We start from the raw sequence: 18,264 nt of genomic DNA on the forward strand, positions 1-18,264 counted from the left end.
TGGCGTGCTGCAGTCCACGGGATTGCAGAGTTGGACACAACAGAGTGACTGAACTGAACTGAAGAGGAACTAAAGAGCCGCTTGATGAGGGTGAAAGACAAGAGTGAAAAAGCTGGCTTAAAACTCAACATTAAAAAAACAAAGATCATGGCATCTGGTCCCATTACTTTATGGGGAGTAGATGGGGAAACAGTGGAAACAGTGATAGACTTTATTTTCTTGGGCTCCAGAATCACTGTGGATAGTGACTGCAGCCACAAAATTAAAAGGCGCTTGCTCCTTGGGAAACCAGACTGTATATTAAAAAGCAGAGACCTCACTTTACCAACCAAGGTCTGCATAGTCAAAGCTATGGTTTTTCCAATAGTCCTGTACAGATGTGAGTTGGATCATAAAGAAGTCTGAGTGCTGAAGAATTAATGCTTTGGAATTGTGGTGCTGGAGAAGACTCTTGAGAGTCCTTTGGACAGGAAGGAGATCAAGCTAGCCAGTCCTAAAGGAAATCAACCCTGAATATTCATTGGAAGGACTAAGGCTAAAGCTGAAGTTCCAGTACTCTGGCTACCTGATGCAGAGAGCCTACTGACTGGAAAAGACCCTCATGCTGGGAAAAATTTGAGGGCAGGAAGAGAAGGGGGCAACAGAGGATGAGATCGTCGGATGGCATCATCAGCTCAGTGGACATGAGTTTGAGCAATCTCTGGGAAATAGTGAAATACAGGGAAGCCTAGTGTGCTACAGTCTATGGGGTCACAAAGAGACATGATTTAGCAACTAAACAAACAAAAAAAATGTTTAGGAAAAAAGGACTTTTAATCTTACAGACACAATTGAACATTGGCCTTTAGAACAATCTGGTACAGTATTTTGTGTGCATTGTTGGGTGTGGTCTCAAATCCTGTAGGACCCAGTGATATACTGTAAATAACCTAAAACTGAGTAGCATTTTCTGGAACCCTCTTGTCTCAGACTCTAAGTTGTCACATTTATAATTCTGTTGATAACTATAGGTATGTAGTGATAACTATCACTACTGTAGTAGTGATCTTTTTTTGTTTAAATTCGTATGTTTGAGCAGCAAGATATACAAAGACTGCATCTTTGAATATCTGAGGTGAAAATGTATATAGGGAAAAGCAATGGAACATTGCCGTGTAGGTTTTGCCATTAACTTGCTAGTTGTTCATGGGTAAGTTGTATCCCAGGATGATTTTAAAAAGCCTCTGAGCTGGGTCCTGTCTAGCCCTGAATATCTAATGTGTAATATGCTGCTTCTGCTACAGAATCTTAGTCTGATTTTTTTCAAAAGAGCAGTTTCATAGGTGAAACAAATGTTTGTAGGTGTTGATGGCTTATAGTGTTTAAGGAAATGAATAGAGGCACTGGAAGATTTCTGACATTACAAAAAACTGTAATTTGAACAAAGGAGGCAAAAATTCACTTTTGAGATTTGTGCTTGAGAGAAAGTCACATGATATATTATTTCTCATTTTCTAGATGACAGGTTTGATTTTCTTGTGTTACTGGGAGACTAAGTCTCAGTTTTCTATAGGGGCAGTTCTTACTTTTTGGTGCCGTGTTAATTTTTTTTTTCATTAAAAAATGGTAACAGGTGACATTAATATGAAATGCATTCTTAGCTTTTTTTTAAATTAATGTGGAATTTGAGTCTCAGAGAGGGCCAGTAAATTGGTTTAGTAACTAATAGTGATAGAATTTAGATAATGCTTTTCAACATAGTAATCATTAATTTTATACATTCTCAAGAAATTCTCCCAAATTATGAATTATACTTTGGAGAATCACTGCTTTAGATCCACCAAAATAGTGTTGTAAAGAAGTCTCAAATGGATCAACCTGATATGCATGAAATTTAAGGACCCATCAAAATAAACTTCTACACTCCTTAGAGGCAAACCATTAAATACAGACATTCATTGAGCCTGCTAGGCTCCTCTGTCCATGGAGTTTTCCAGGCAAGAATACTGGATTGGGTTACCATTTCCTACTCCAGGGGATCTTCCTGACCCAGGTATCGAATCCCCGTCTTTACATCTCCTGCATTGGCAGGCAGATTCTTTACCACTGAACCACTGGGAAGCCTTCAAAATAATGACTACACTGTTCGTAATAGAAGCAGTGAAAGCCAGGAGACAATGTAATGATGTTTCTAAGTGCCAAAGAAATAAAATATCAACCTGGAATGCTATATTTAACAAAAGTATCTTTCAGAAATGAAAACTAAATTAAGACTTTATTTTTCATACAAAAGCTACAGGAGCTATTAAACTATCAAAGTAAATTCCTCAAGCTGGAGAAAATGATACCTGATAGGAAACTAGATTAACACAAAGAAACGAAGAGAAATGGTAAAAATATAAGTATATTTTTCTTATGTTTAAATTTCTTTAAAAGATAATTGACTTTATAGATGTAAAGGTATGGAAAGAACACAAACAACAGGAAAGAGGAATGGAAGTATGTTTTTGTCAGACAAGTCCTGTGTTATTTGAAGATGGACTGTGTGAAATTGAATATGCATATTGTAAACCCTAGACCATCCCTAAAACAATGAAACACACATAAAAGTAATTAAGTCAAGGGTTGAAATGAAATGAAAATACCTAAAATATTCAATATTTGCAAATGAAGGTAGAGAAAGATGATAAATAAAAATCAAGACAAATAGAAAACAAATAATAAGCATATAGATAATTATCTTCACATCCTTATGAGAATGTAGAGATTGTGAGACTGTGTAACAAAGAAAAACCAATTATATATGTATAAGAAATCTACTTTAAATAGAAAGTATAAGATTGAAATATAAATAAGAAAATAGTAACCAGTATATGTGTTCTATTAATCACATATTATGTTAATACTAAATGAACTAAAATTCTGTGCAAGTACTATTATGAAGGCTAAATGGGGACACTTCATAATGATGAAAATGTCAATTAATCCTAAAGACATAAGTATCCTAAATGTCGTCATATATAATAACAACTTTGAAAGTCTGTGTACTAAAAACTAATCACTAGAACTGCAATGAGAAAAGGAAAAAAACTACAGTTGTAATTGGGCATAAAAACACTCCTTTCTCATAGTAATGTTCAAAACACTAGATAGAAAATATGAATAGTGTATCAACCAATTTGACTTACTTGAAATAGATAAAATTCTTCTTAAAACCATGCATACATGCATGCTCAGTCACTTACTCATGTCCAACTCTTTGCCACCACATGGACTATAGCCCACCAGGCTTTCTCTGTGCCTGGAGTTTTTCAGGCAAGCATACTGGAGTGAGTTGCCATTTCCTTCTCCAGGGAATCTTCCAAACCCAGGGATCAAACCTAGGTCTCCTACACTGCAGGTGGATTCTTTTACCACTGAGCCACTTGGGAAGCCCTCTCATAACCGTAGGAAAATTTATATTCTTTTCACCTGCATTTGCTATATTCGTTAAGGTTAAAAAAAACGCTCTGCCATGAAAGAAGTCACAGAAAGTGAACCAAAGTGACTTAAAAAGTCATGTGAGGTGTGTTCTCTGACTCAGTGGAATTAAAATAGAAATCAAAGGAAACTTGAAAATTCTGATACATTTGGTAATTAACATACAAGTTAAGTGTGCATTGTAAGTTGCTTCAGTCATGTCCAACTGTCTGGGACCCTATGGGCTCTTGACTGCCAGGCTTCTTTGTCCATGGGATTCTCCAGACAAGAATACTGGAGGTAATTAACATATCTCTAAGTAAACTAAGGATCAGCAAAGAAATCACAAAGGAAATTAGAAAATATTTTTAGTTATGATGGAAACATCGCATATCAACATTTGTTTTATGCTGACAAAGTGGTATGGAAGGGAAATTTACAGTTCACATGCTTATTTATATAAGAAGAAAGTTCTGAAAGCAATGATCAGAGCTTCCACTTGAGAAACAAGAAAAGTGTCCCCTCCCCACCCCACCCTTCTGCTTTTGAGAACCAAATATACATTTACCAACTGGACTAGAAAACCTCATAATTCATGAGGCTTTGGATGGAGTACAATTGATTCTTGAACAACTCAGGGGTTAGGGGCACCAACCCTTTGTACTACTTAAAATCCACGTATAACTTATAGTCAACCCTCTGTATATCCTTTTCCTCTCTATCTGTAGTACCTCATCCACTAATTAAACCAAATGCAAATTGTATAATACTGTAGTGTTTACTGTTGAAAAATAATCCATGTATAAGTGAACCCTCAGTTCAAACCTGTGTTGTTTAAGAGTTAACTGTACTAAGAAGGCTCTTGTCTTAGTAATGTCAAGATTAGTCTTAAATACTGCTTATGTGGTACAACATCTTAAAAGCAAAGACTCAAAAGGACAAAACTATTTTCAAGTAACTGCCTCCCAAAATAAAGCTCAAGTATATTTATAGAAATAAGAAAATATTTAGCACCTATTGAGGTAAAATTCACAGTGTCTGGCATCCAATAAAGATTACCAAGCATACAAGAAAGAGGAAAGCCTGGCCCATAAAGAAAAATCAGTTAACCAAAACAACCCGGAATTGACATAGATGTTGGAATTAGCAAATAAGGACATTAAAACAATTATTATAACTGTTACTTAGGTTCAGAAAGAGAGAGAAAAAATTTCAAATCATAAATGACTGAATGTCTAGAGGTTAAGACCATGATGTCTGAGATGAAAAACATACAAAGTGGGATTAACAGAAGATTAGACATTGAAGAAGAAAACATTAGTGAATTTGAAGACATCACAGTAAAAACCAGTTTGGAAAAGTGTTTGACTCTTTCCTACAGAGTTAAAAATACACTGACCATTCTTCTCATAGGTATTTACCAGAGAGAAATGAAATCATATGTCCCATCAAAGACATGTATGTTATTTGTAACCTCAAATATTTATTTGTAGCCTCAAACTGTGGAAAACAAGAAATATCCATAAGTCAGTGAATGGATAGACAAATTGTTTTATATTCATACAATGGAATACTATTTAGTAATAAAAGAAACAGATTGTCGTTACATGTAACAATGTGGAAGAATCTCAAACAATGTATTTTGAATGAAAGCCGTATTTTAAAAGTATATTCTGAAATTCCTTTTATCTAAAATTTTAGATAATTTGAACCAATTCATAATGACCAAAATCAAATCACTGGTTCCCTGGGGATACAGAAAGGGATAGTGTGGAAGAGTTAACAAGGTATATAAGAAAACTTTTTGGGATTGCTGAATAAATTCATAATCTTGATGATGATGGTTTCACTGATTTATATATTTGTTAAAACTTATTAACAAATTATAGATTGTGAATATGTGTATTTTGTTTTTACCAATCATAATAAAACTTAAATGTTTTTGAAAAGAGCTAATCAAACCCTAAATAAGTATGAAAGGAAAAACTTATATATATATAGACACAGGCATAGAAATCAATAAAGCAGAAAATGGGTAAACATTATAGAGAAAATGAACTAAATGAACACAACCTAAAGCTTTTTTTTTTCTTTTTGAGAAGATCAATAAAGGTGGTAATTCTCTTGCTAATGTTAGTAAGAACAAGAGAGAAAACACAAGTTAAACATAGAGAATGAAAGGTACCTACAAACATTAAATGGATTATAAGGCAACATTAGAATAGATTCATGCTAGAAAACTTAGAAGTTACATAAAACACTTTAAAAGCTAGAAAAATTATTTTAAAGGTGTAAGTTACCACAACTGACAGAGAAAAAATTTAAAATCTTAATTGCTCTACATCTAATATATAAAGCTATAACAATATTAGCCTTCCCTGCTCCCTTCCCCGCTCCCTTCCCCTCTTCCTCCTCCTCCAAAAAAAAGCGAACTCCCAAGCCCAGATGGATTCACTGGTAAAGTCTGTCTAGTATTTAAGGAAGAAGTGTTAGAAATCATTCACAAATAGTGAAAGATGAAGTATTACCTAATTTATTTTATGTAATCAGCATTAACCCTGATAAAATCAGACAAAGACGTTATAGGAAAAGGAAACTATTATAGACTGATATTTCTTACAGTCTAGAGGCAGAAATCCTTTATAAATATTTATAAATTGAACTCATTAAATGTAACACAATATATAAATATGTATGATACCTTGGAGAAGGCAATGGCACCCCACTCCAGTACTCTTGCCTGGAAAATCCCATGGACGGAGGAGCCTAGTAGGCTGCAGTCCATGGGGTCACGAAGAGTCAGACACAACTGAAGCAGCTTCACTTTGACTTTTCACTTTCTTGCATTGGAGAAGGAAATGGCAACCCACTCCAGTATTCTTGCCTAGAAAATCCCAGGGACGAGGGAGCCCGGTGGGCTGCCGTCTATGGGGTCGCACAGAATCGGACATGACTGAAGCGACTTAGCAGCAGAAGCAGCAGCATAATGATACCTCATGATCAAGTGGGCTTTACTCAGGAATACAAGGCTTGTTTAACAGTTTATATATAATCCATTATTAATTCACCATATTAGTACAATGAATGAGAAAATCTATTGATCATTTTAATAGCTGGAGGGAAAAACATTTGACAACAATATTTGGCTTGTCAAAAGCATTGACAACAATATTTAACAACAATATTTGGCTTCTCTGGTGGCTCAGTGGTAAAGCATCCACCACCAATAAAGGAGATACAGGTTCAATCCCTGGGTCGGGAACATCTCCTGGAGAAGGAAATGGCAATGCATTCTAGTAATCTTGACCAGGAAACGCCATGGACAGAGGAGCCTGGCAGGCTACAGTCCTCGGGGTTGAAAAGACACGACTTAGTGACTAAAAAACATTTAAAATTTCATTTATTTAAAAAAAATTTAAGTAATTAAACTCCCAGCAAAGTATGAATCAAAGGAAGCAACCCCACAATGGTTCTCTTTTCTTCATATCCTCACCATCACTTATCTCTTGTCTTTTCGATGGTAGCCATTCTAACAGATATAAGATGATACCACATTATGGCTTTTTGTTTGTATTTCCCTAGTGTTCAGTGATATTGAGCATCTTTTCATGTAGCTGTTGGCCATTTATTGTCTTCTTTGGAAAGATGTCTAATCAGTTCAGTTTTAGTTTGATTACTTAGGGGCTTTTGGTTATTGAGTTATGTGAGTTCTTTATATATTTTGGATATTAAACCTGTATCTCATATATGCTTGGCAGTCAGTGGAGTGTTCCTTGATGAAATCTACATATCATCAGTTTTCACATACAGGGGTACTGTAGTGGCAGTGCCATCTACCTGTAATGTAGGAGACCTGGGTTCAATCCATGGGTCAGGAAGCTCCCCTGGAGAAGAGAATGGCAACCTACTCCAGTATCCTTGCCTAGAGAATTCAATGGACAGAGGAGCCCGGTGGGCTGCAGTCTATAGGATTGCAAAGAGTTGAACACAACCAAGTAATGTAACACAATCACAATCACATAAGAAATATGGCTCACCTTTCTCTTATTTCCATGAAGAGAACAATCCTTTCTCAACAGTGATATTTTTGAAGGTCAAAGTTGATGTATTTTGTGCTTCTAAAATATAATGTTGAATCAGAATTCTTTTTATGATGTTTAATCACTATCCAGAGTGCCCAGATAGGAATTTTCTTAGGAAAGCAAAAAAAAAAAAAAAAGTCACTAAGGACACTTTCCCAGCGGTTATGTATGGATGTGAGAGTTGGACTATAAAGAAAGCTGAGTGCCAAAGAATTGATGCTTTTGAACTGTGGTGTTGGAGAAGACTCTTGAGAGTCCCTTGGACTGCAAGGAGATCCAACCAGTCCATCCTAAAGGAGATCAGTCCTGGGTGTTCATTGGAAGAACTGATGTTGAAGCTGAAACTCCAATACTTTGGCCACCTGATGCGAAGAGCTAACTCATTTGAGAAGAGATGGGAGGGATTGAGGGCAGGAGGAGAAAGGGACAACAGAGAATGAGATGGTTGGATGGCATCAATGGACATGAGTTTAGGTGAACTCCAGGAGTTGATGATGGACAGGGAGGCGTGGTGTGCTGTGGTTCTTAGGGTTGCCAAGAGTTGGACGTGACTGAGCAACTGAACTGACTGAACTGAAGACCATGAAGGGTTTGATTGTACCATTGCTTACCTAGACCACTGTGATTCCATAGAACTTGTGTAGGGTAAGCTCCACCTTCTTTTCCTTTATCAGCATGGAATTACTCTTCTTTTAATGTATAGTATGATCATTTTCTGCAGTGTTCAATCACTTATTATAAATGGAATTGCATTACATATTAATCTAAAATTATAGACTAACCAATCTAATAAAAGCATATACATGGAATATTTGTACATTCTGACTTAATGATCTGTAGAACCAGAAATAAGCTGGTTAATTAATAAGTAGACTTGATTCTTGAAAAGTACTTTGTAGCATGCTAGAAAAATTGTGTTTCCTTACTGTTTCTCATTAGCAGCATTTTCACTTTTGCTTTTACCTTTTGGTCTTTTTTTTTCACCGAGTAGTATATCCTTTCCTTTGATTTGATTCTCCTTTACAACCCTAATATACTTCATGCTTGGTTTTAATCCAGCTACAATTGAAACTTGAGTTGAAGTCTCATCTGTCTCACAAAGCCTTCTCTATTTGATCCAACATAACTTTTTTTTTCTTTTCTTAAATTCTGTTCCGTTTCAAGACAGTTTTAATTGTCTTCTAGATTATATGCATTGGTTGTTTTTTTTTTTTTTTCCAGCTACTTTCATGGATGTTGTCTCCTCTTATCCTTGAACCTTAGAGGTAGATAAGATAGACAGTATTATTCCCCATTTTACAGATAGAAAAACTAAGAATAGACAAGTTATTTTATTTCTTTAAGCTAAGACTTCAACCCCAAATTGCATTGCACAGTTTGCTTTCTTTATACTCTAATGCTTCAAGTTTTATACTTTACTGACTACTCCCACCGTATGGTGATCACATATTGGTCTGTTGGTTGGTTTGAAGTAGATTGTTTCTATTCAAAACCCCATCACTGATATCTGTTTCTTCTTAAAAAACTGCTTAATTAATAAGTTTTTTATTATAATGTTGAAACTTCACTTCTTCAAAGGGGCATCATGTTGTATGATCAAGATTTGAAGTTTGGACTATTGAAATTTTTCATATTCATTCATGAAACAAATGTCATTGACTTGAGAACCATTTGCCTAATATTAGTACTAGCTTTGGATATGAATGAATGTTGATTGTATTATTTTGTTATTAATATCTGGTCTCTTCTTATTTGTACAGGAGAAATTAAACAGATTTTAGAAAATGAACTTCAGATACCTGTGTCTAAAATGCTGTTAAAAGGCTGGAAGACTGGAGACGTGGAAGACAGTGTGAGTTTCATAATTACCTAGAAATAAAAGAAAATTAAGTTATGCTATTGACTAAAGTATAAAATTGTTTTTTGTTAATGTTGTTACATATGACAGATGGAGATTTGGTAATAGTAATTTAGTTTAAGAATACAGCAAACAGTGTTTTTCAAGTTAAAACATTTCATAGTCAATCAGCAACATTCGTTAGATATATAAGTGAAATCACTCTTTGGCATATTTTTCCTATTTATAAGTATTTTATAGAAGTCAACTTGACATCTTTTTCTGAGAGCATTTTATCCTTTTCTCAAACCTCATATGATGTCAGTAATTGCCTTGGAATAATAATTTTCTAAATAGTTACCTGTTGGCCTGAAAGGAGTCATACTCAGTTTATATAGATTTATGAAAGTGAGTGTTTAGACACTCAGTTGTTTCCAACTCTTTGCAACCTCATGGACTGTAGTAGCCCACCAGGCTCTTCTGTCCTTGGAATTCTCCAGGCAAGAATACTGGAGCGGGGAGCTATTCCCTTCTCCAGGGGATTGTCCCAACCCAGGGATTGAACCTTGCATTGCAGGAACCGAGGGCTCCTGCAGTGCAGGTGGATTCTTTACCATCTGAGCCACCAGGGAAGCCCACATATATTTATATCAAGTATTTATATGAAACAAAAAGGTAATAGGAAATATTTTTAACTTAGAAAATTTAAATGGTAAGAATACTTCTTTGTTAGGTGGATAGGGTCAGGTGCATGGATGAGTTATATTTTAAGAGTTTACACAAAATGTTGCAATTTTAAGCTAGTACTTGCTATTCTCAAGCACCCATTTGCAGCCTCAGGCACATTCTTTTTTCTGACAGAGTGAGTCAGATGGAAAGAAATGAGTTAACTAAAGTTTTAGGTGTTTGAAATAGAAATAACTAAATCTTTTCATACTAGTTAATGAGTTGATATTTAAATACCAGGCATGAACTTAAAATCTTCAACTTTAGGTTCAACTCTCTGTCAATAGCTTCTGGTAGACATTGTGCTTATAAATATTTGTATGTGAGTTCATTTGATACATGGAGATACTCTGAGTACTTTATTAAGTTATTTATAGGAATTTCAGGTTGGCAAGATACTTATAAATTTAAGTAAAAATTAGTGATGTGCTATATTATTATTATAATATCAATAACTTCAGATATGTAGATAACACTACCCTAATGGCAGAAAGCTAAGAGGAATTAAAGAGCCTCTTGATAAAGGTGAGAGAGGAGAGTAAGAAAGCAGATTTAAAACTCAACATTCACAAAACTAAGGTCGTAACATCCAGTCCGTTCACTTCAGGGCAAATAGATGGGGAAACAATGGAAAGAGTGACAGACTTTATTTTCTTGGGCTCCAGAATCACTACAGATGGTGACTGCAGCCATGAAATTAAAAGATGCTTGCTCTTTGGAAAAAAAGCTATGACAACCTAGACAGCATATTAAAAAGCAGAGACATCACTTTGCCGACAAAGATCCGTCTAGTCAAAGCTGTGTTTTCTGGTAGTCATGCACGGATGTGAGAGTTGGACCATAAAGAAAGCTAAGCATCGAAGAATTGATACTTTTGAACTGTGGTGTTGGAGAAGGCTCTTGAGAGTCCCTTTGACTGCATGGAGATCAAACCAGTCCATCCTAAAGGAAATCAGTTTTCATTGGAAGGACTGATGCTGAAACTGAAACTCTAATACTTTGGCCACCTAATGTGAAGAACCAACTAATTGGAAAAGACCTTGATGCAGGGAAAGATTGAAGGCAGGTGGAGAGGGGGGCAACAGAGGATGAGATGATTGCATGGCATCATCGACTCAGTGGACATGAGTTTGAGCAAACTCCGGAGATGATGAAGGACAGCTAAGCCTGGTATGCTGCACTCCACGGGGTCCCAAAGAGTTGGACATGATTGAGCGACTGAACAACAACAACAATATTAGGAGTTAGCTCACTTTTTCTGTATGGAGCGAGGTAGTTAATATTTTAGGCTTTGTGGACCATGGAATCTCTGTTGCAACCACTCAGTTCTGCTATCATAGATGAAAATAACTTTAGACCATATAAGAACCAGTGAGCATGACTGTTGGATTAAATCAATATTTGTGGACATAGAAATTTTCATTTTATATAATTTCACATGTCAGATACTACTCTTCTTTTGATTTGTTTTCAAACATTTAAAAATGCAAAAACCATGCTTGGCTGACAGGACATACAAAAGTTAAGTAGTAGGCTGAATTTTTGCACAGGGTATAGTTGACTGTCACCTGGTCCTTTATGGCTGTTCTAATTGAAACGTAGATTTAAGAATAAAAAGAAGTGTTGACTGAGTAAACCAACAACCTTGGTAGAAATAAAACAACAAAATTCATTGGTTTACATAGCTATATCATTTATCCATTCATTTATTGGGAAACCCATGGATATGAATTACCTACCTGGCATTTTTGGTAGCTTGTAAAAAGAAAGGTAAACACTTTCAAAATGTTCCTAAAGCAGTGTGTTCTGATAAGTTGTTTCTCAGTAGCCATAAGAGATTGGTTCCAGCATCTCCCCCCTCATACCAAAATCTATGGATGCTCAAGTTCAGTTCAGGTCAGTCGCTCAGTCATGTCCGACTCTGCGACCCCATGAACCACAACACACCAGGCCTCCCTGTCCATCACCAACTCCCGGAGTCCACCCAAACCCATGTCCGTTGAGTCGGTGATGCCATCCAACCATCTTATCCTCTGTCGTCCCCTTCTCCTCCTGCCCCCAATCCCTCCCAGCATCAGGGTCATTTCCAATGAGTTAGCTCTTCGCATCAGGTGTCCAAAGTATTAGAGTTTCAGCTTCAGCATCAGTCCTTCCAGTGAATACCCAGAACTGATCTCCTTTAGGATGGACTGGTTGGATCTTCTTGTAGTCCAGGGGACTCTCAAGAGTCTTCTCCAACACCACAGTTCAAAAGCATCAATTCTTCGATGCTCAGCTTTCTTTATAGTCCAACTCTCACATCCATACATGACCAGTGGAAAAACCATAGCCTTGACTAGATGGACCTTTGCTGACAAAGTAATGTCTCTGCTTTTGAATATGCTGTCTAGGTTGGTCATAACTTTCCTTCCAAGGAGTAAGCATCTTTTAATTTCATGGCTGCAATCACCCTCTGCAGTGATTTTGGAGCCCAGAAAAATGAAGTCAGCCCCTTATATAAAATGGCATCACATTTGCATATAACCTATACATCCTCTGTATGCTTTAAATCATCTCTAGATAACTTACAATACGTAATACAATGTAAATGCTATGTAAATAGTTGCTGATGTGTGGCAAATTCAAGTTTTGCTTTTTGGAGCTTCTGGAATTTTTATTTTTACGAGTATTTTCCATCCTTGGGTGTGGAACCTATGGATACAGAGGGCTGACTGTTTATGTGCTCTTCTCCCTAAGTGATATTTCCTATTTCTATGCCATTAATTTTCTGATTGCTCCCAAATGTGTATTGCTAGGTTATATGTCTGTGAATTCATATAACCAAATTGGTAGTTCAGTTTTATTCTTGCATATCTTATTGGCATTTTTAGCTTAACATATTTAAAATGGAACTTTTGATTTTCCTTCCCATGCCATTTCTCTACCAGTCTTTCCCAATAAATGGCAGAACCATATTACCACTGCTAAATCCAAAAATGTGGGCATTAATCTTTTCCCATTTGAAAAACACCTAATCCTCGGAAACTGACTCAGCACATTGTATATCAACTATACTTCAGTAAAATAAATTTTAATAAATAAATTAATTGGCCATGCTCTGCAGCTTGCGGGATCTTAATTCTCTAACCAGGGACTGATCCTGGGTCATGGCAGTGAAAGCACTGAGTCCTAGGCACTGGATTGCCAGGGAGTTCCTCAATAAAATAATTTTATAAAAACTTTCAAAAGTACCTAATCCTTAGTAAGTCCTATAGACTCTGTTTTCAAAATATGTCTCAACCATAGCCACTTTACAGTATTGTTATTGCACGGCCTAATCCATGCTGTTAGCATATCTTGCCTGGGCCAGTGTAATAGCTTCATTATTGTTTTTTCAGCTTTTTGGGGGAGGATTCTTCCTATGCATTCTCCATAGAGGAGTGACAGTGTTTCTTTAAAAACATAAATTATATCACTCTCCTGGTAAAGTATAACTTTTTATTGCACTTTGAATAAAATTCAATCTATTCACTATGGTTTAAAAGGTATTATATTATTTACCCTATATTCACCTCTACAACCTCATCTTCAACCTTTCATACCTTCACTTTCTAAGCTGCGATCATAGAACCTTTTAATTCTTCTAAAATGCTCGAGCTGTTTACATCTTTATCTGACAGATGCTCTTTAGCTGCCTGGAATGCTTTACCCTCAGTTCTTCACATGGGTAATTTTTTCATCCTTCAAGTCTCAGCTTAAACGGTACTTTCTTAACAGATGTTTGTATTTTGTAAAATAGCTCCCATCCCAGCATTTTCTATCACGACACCATAAAAAATGGTGTTTCTTTCATCATTAGATATCCAATGCCTGATATAATAAGTATCAAATAAATGTTTGTGGTATGACTGACCTACTTAAAGTATATGTTTAATCATATCATATGTGGTTTGAGAAGAAAGATTTATTGAAAAATCTTTGGATCAGGAATGGTAAAGTGACAATAATGATCAAATGGTAAGACCAAGCTGTTATCAGTAATCATCAAAGTAAAATAATGAAAGATAAAAAATGGTAAAAGTAACTTTCCTGTGTTTGTATGCCATATTTTTGTTTGTTTGCATGTTAACTCTTGCAAGGTAACGCAGATCCATTTCAGAATAACTTGCGTATATTTGACAAAAAGATTCAGAACTTTAAGGCTTCCTGGATGATTGTGAAGTTATGATTAATTGTCTATTACAGTGTTTTTTTCAAACCATGGGTCACAAATCATTAGTGAGTTGTGAAGTTAATTGAGTGGGTTATATCTAGCATCTAAAGAAAAGGAAATAGTATAAAGAATGTCAGAATATATTGCAAATAATGAGTAAGGCTTAAGGGATGACAAATATAAGTCAAGAATAAGTCCCAAAGCTTGTGAAGGAAGACTCTGCCTTTAGTAAGAAAGATGGGTACTCTCATGGAGGGTCAAGAATAAATTCATTAGGTTATATGCTAGGATAAGATCAGCTCTCCCCAGGTGTTCCTGTTTCATATACAGGGTTAAAAGTGATTCCTAGATATCTACTCCACATTTCTTTCCAATACTTTCAGCCTTGACATTATTATTTGCTTTGATTCAACCAGAACCAGTTTCATTATGCCTTTTATACTGTTTATGCCAGTCACCGCAAGAGTCTCAGATTCCCAAATTATTCCTCACTTAAATCTCCATAGCCTCTGTACAGCCCATATCTGTCTCTCTTCATTTTGCTCTCCACTGCTTGAAAATTTTTTCCTGAGCCCTGTGGGACTAATTTCATCATTAGCAAAATTCCTTCTATTGCCAACCTCTTGCCTACACATTCTCTTCACCATCTACCTCGGATTGAAATCTACCTTCCTGAGGATATTGTTTCTTTGGAGGATTCTCAGTTTTAATTGCTTTTCTCTGAAAAAGATGGGAATACCAGACCACTTGATCTGCCTCTTGAGAAACCTGTATACAGGTCAGGAAGCAACAGTTAGAACTAGACATGGAACAACCGACTGGTTCCAAATAAGAAAAGGAGTATGTCAAGGCTGTATATTGTCACCCTGCTTATTTAACTTATATGCAGAGTACATCATGTGGAGAAGGCGATGGCATCGCACTCCAGTACTCTTGCCTAGAAAACCCTGTGGACAGAGGAGCCTGGTAGGCTGCAGTCCATGGGGTCGCTAAGAGTCGGACACGACTGAGTGAGTTCACTTTCACTTTTTACTTTCATGCACTGGAGAAGGACATGGCAACCCACTCCAGTGTTCTTGCCAGGAGAATCCCAGGGAAGGGGGAGCCTGGTGGGCTGCTGTCTATGGGGTCACACAGAATCAGACACGACTGAAGTAACTTAGCAGAGTACATCATGAGAAACGCTGGGCTGGAGAAAGCACAAGCTGGAAACAAGATTGCTGGAAGAAATATCAATAACCTCAGATATGCAGATGACACCACCCTTATAGCAGAAAGTGAAGAAGAACTAAAGAGCCTCTTGATGAAAGGGAAAGAGGAGAGTGAAAAAGTTGGCTTAAAGCTCAACATTCAGAAAACTGAGATCATGGCATCTGGTCCCATCACTTCATGGGAAATAGATAGGGAAACATTGGAAACAGTGGCTGACTTTATTTTTCTGGGCTCCAAAATCACTGCAGATGGTGACTGCAGCCATGAAATTAAAAGATGCTTACTCCTTGGAAGGAAAGTTATGAACAAGTTAGGCAGCATATTAAAAAGCAGAGACACTACTTTGTCAACAAGGTCCGTCTAGTCAAGGCTATGATTTTTCCAGTGGTCATGTATGGATGTGAGAGTTGGACTATAAAGAAAGCTGAGCATCGAAGAATTGATGCTTTTGAACTGTGGTGTTGGAGAAGACTCTTGAGAGTCCCTTCGACTGCAAGGAGATCCAACCAGTCCATCCTAAAGGAAATCGGTCCTGGGTGTTCATTGGAAGGACTGGTGTTGAAGCTGAAACTCCAGTACTTTGGACACCTGATGTGAAGAGCTGACTCATTTGAGAAGACCCTGATGCTGGGAAAGATTGAAGGCAGGAGGAGAAGGGGACAACAGAGGATGAGATGGTTGGATGTCATCACCAACTCGATGGACATGGGTTTGGGTGGACTCTGGGAGTTGGTGATGGAGAGGGAAGCCTGGCGTCCTGCAGTTCATAGGGTTGCAAACAGTCGGACATGACTGAGCGACTGAACTGAACTGAAGTAGCCATTATACTACTGGACTAACTGTTAAAATATGTATCCTCATTGCTCCTCTTTTCCATTTCCAGTCCTTCCTCTCTGAAGAACCTTCAGCATTGACTTTCATGTTAAAATGTTTTTTTTTAGTCATCCATGTGGTACAGTGGTAAAGAATCTACCTGCCAGTGCAGGAGATGCAAGAGTCATGGGTTGATCATTGGGATGAGAAGATCTCCTGGAAGAGGAAAGGGCAACCCACTCCAGGGTTCTTGCATGGGAAATCTCAGGTCCCATGGAGCCTGGCAGGCTACTGTCTATGGGGTCCCAAAAAGTTGGACACTACTGAGCACACACACACACATGATGATTATCTGGAGGAAGAGTTAAGTAACTTAGGTAACACTTAGTAGAGACCTCATCCAGGTCTTTTCATTTCTTAGGCTATAGCTCCTCATTTATAAAATCTTTGATTTAAGATATTCTCTATCATCTTTTCTAGGTCTAATGATCTCTGCAAACATAACTTGCTAATTTTTGCTATAATGGTCCTGAATGAAGTAGATATTAGTTGCCAGATTATGCATCTTCAATGAAGTAATTAATAGTCTTCAACTGTGTATTTAACTGTGTATATTTGTATCTCTTTGTGAGCTAAAGAATTTTTATTTTAATACTCAGATTTATGCTAACTAATACATGGGAGAAACAAATTTATTTGGATTCAATAGTTCTATATTATCCTATTTAGGAAATTGTCAGAAGATGAAAAGTCAAGCTGCAATGGCAATAATTTTCTAAGAATTATAGGAAAAGAATAATGCACAATCAATAGTTATTTTCTGTTTTTTTCTTTTTCTTTTTCAGACGGTCTTAAAATCACTACACTTGCCAAAAAACAACAGTCTTTATGTCCTTACACCAGATTTGCCGCCACCTTCATCATCTAGTCATGCTGGGTAAGATGTTTACTTTTCCTGGAAATAGGAAATGAAAAGTGTGATTGTTAAATTTCTTTAAGCTGTGTATAAATATCAAAATTAAATCAAAGCTTGTTGAAGTTTTAGCTTACTAACAACTATTAACTATATAAAGTTTCAAACTATTTGGTTTGGAGTGTTTATTTGTTTGATTTTAGTGATGGAATCTTTTTACAAAGAAAAGCTAGCAAAACTTTGTTGTATAATAAAAGAGTCATAAATAGTACTTCTCTGTTTGAAGGGAAGGATGGGAGGGAGGGAAGAGAATGAGTAACTGGAACTCTAGTTTCTCCCATGGCTGAAGCAGTATATCTTTGAGGAAATTTCTTGTGCTCTGGAGAATGCAGCTTGAAATACATTGATATAAAATTTTTAATATTTTCTTTCTTTTTGGAAGAGAGAGTGTCATTCTTTTTTTAGTTTTTACAGTGAAACTCAGTATATTTATAGAATGATCAAATGATTTCAATATTTAAATATATATTGTATTATTATTGCCTAATGAAGCAACCAGATCTAAAGTGAATCATTAAGCTAGTAATAGAGTCATAATTTTCCTGAGCACAGTATCCTTCTGGAACTGTGTTTAAGTTGTTCTTAGATTTTTACAATTTTTTTCCCATTTTCTTTTTTTTAAATTTAATACAACCTGGTGTCTCTAAACTTCAAATATTGTCAAATTTTTCCCCACCACTATCTTTATTATTAGTGTAGCGAAAGAAAAAACGTCCTGTTTTCTTTACTGTACTACCCATGGAACAGTACTAGCCAACAAATGTGTCTCCTACCCGCCAAGTCTTCAACACCTGCTGGATATTCTTCAGTTTAACAAAATTCTGATACTACCTACCTGGAGATGGCATTAGATCCCACAAGTTCAGGACTCAGCTCCATAAGACTGCCCCATATCAGACCCAATTGCAGGTATAGGTTGTCACTTGTGCTTCTGACCAACTGGCTGTGGATTGGAGGTTCCCACCACTCCCTTCTGTGTTCAATAATTTGT

At 36.5% G+C, this 18,264-nt stretch overlaps 1 protein-coding gene across 2 annotated transcripts in view; it reads left to right on the forward strand.

Annotated features, from left to right (window-relative positions):
* The window catches only part of FAF1 (Fas associated factor 1), a 485,365-nt gene that overhangs the window by 171,948 nt on the left and 295,153 nt on the right, over positions 1-18,264 (forward strand). For both annotated transcript variants that reach the window (XM_068964657.1, XM_068964658.1), the window contains 2 exons: positions 9,281-9,372; positions 17,146-17,237. In XM_068964657.1, the coding sequence (XP_068820758.1) occupies positions 9,281-9,372; positions 17,146-17,237 (184 nt within the window). The remainder of the gene's footprint in view (positions 1-9,280; positions 9,373-17,145; positions 17,238-18,264) is intronic.

This window comes from Capricornis sumatraensis, chromosome 2 (assembly GCF_032405125.1).
Source record: "Capricornis sumatraensis isolate serow.1 chromosome 2, serow.2, whole genome shotgun sequence".
NCBI lineage: Eukaryota > Metazoa > Chordata > Mammalia > Artiodactyla > Bovidae > Capricornis > Capricornis sumatraensis.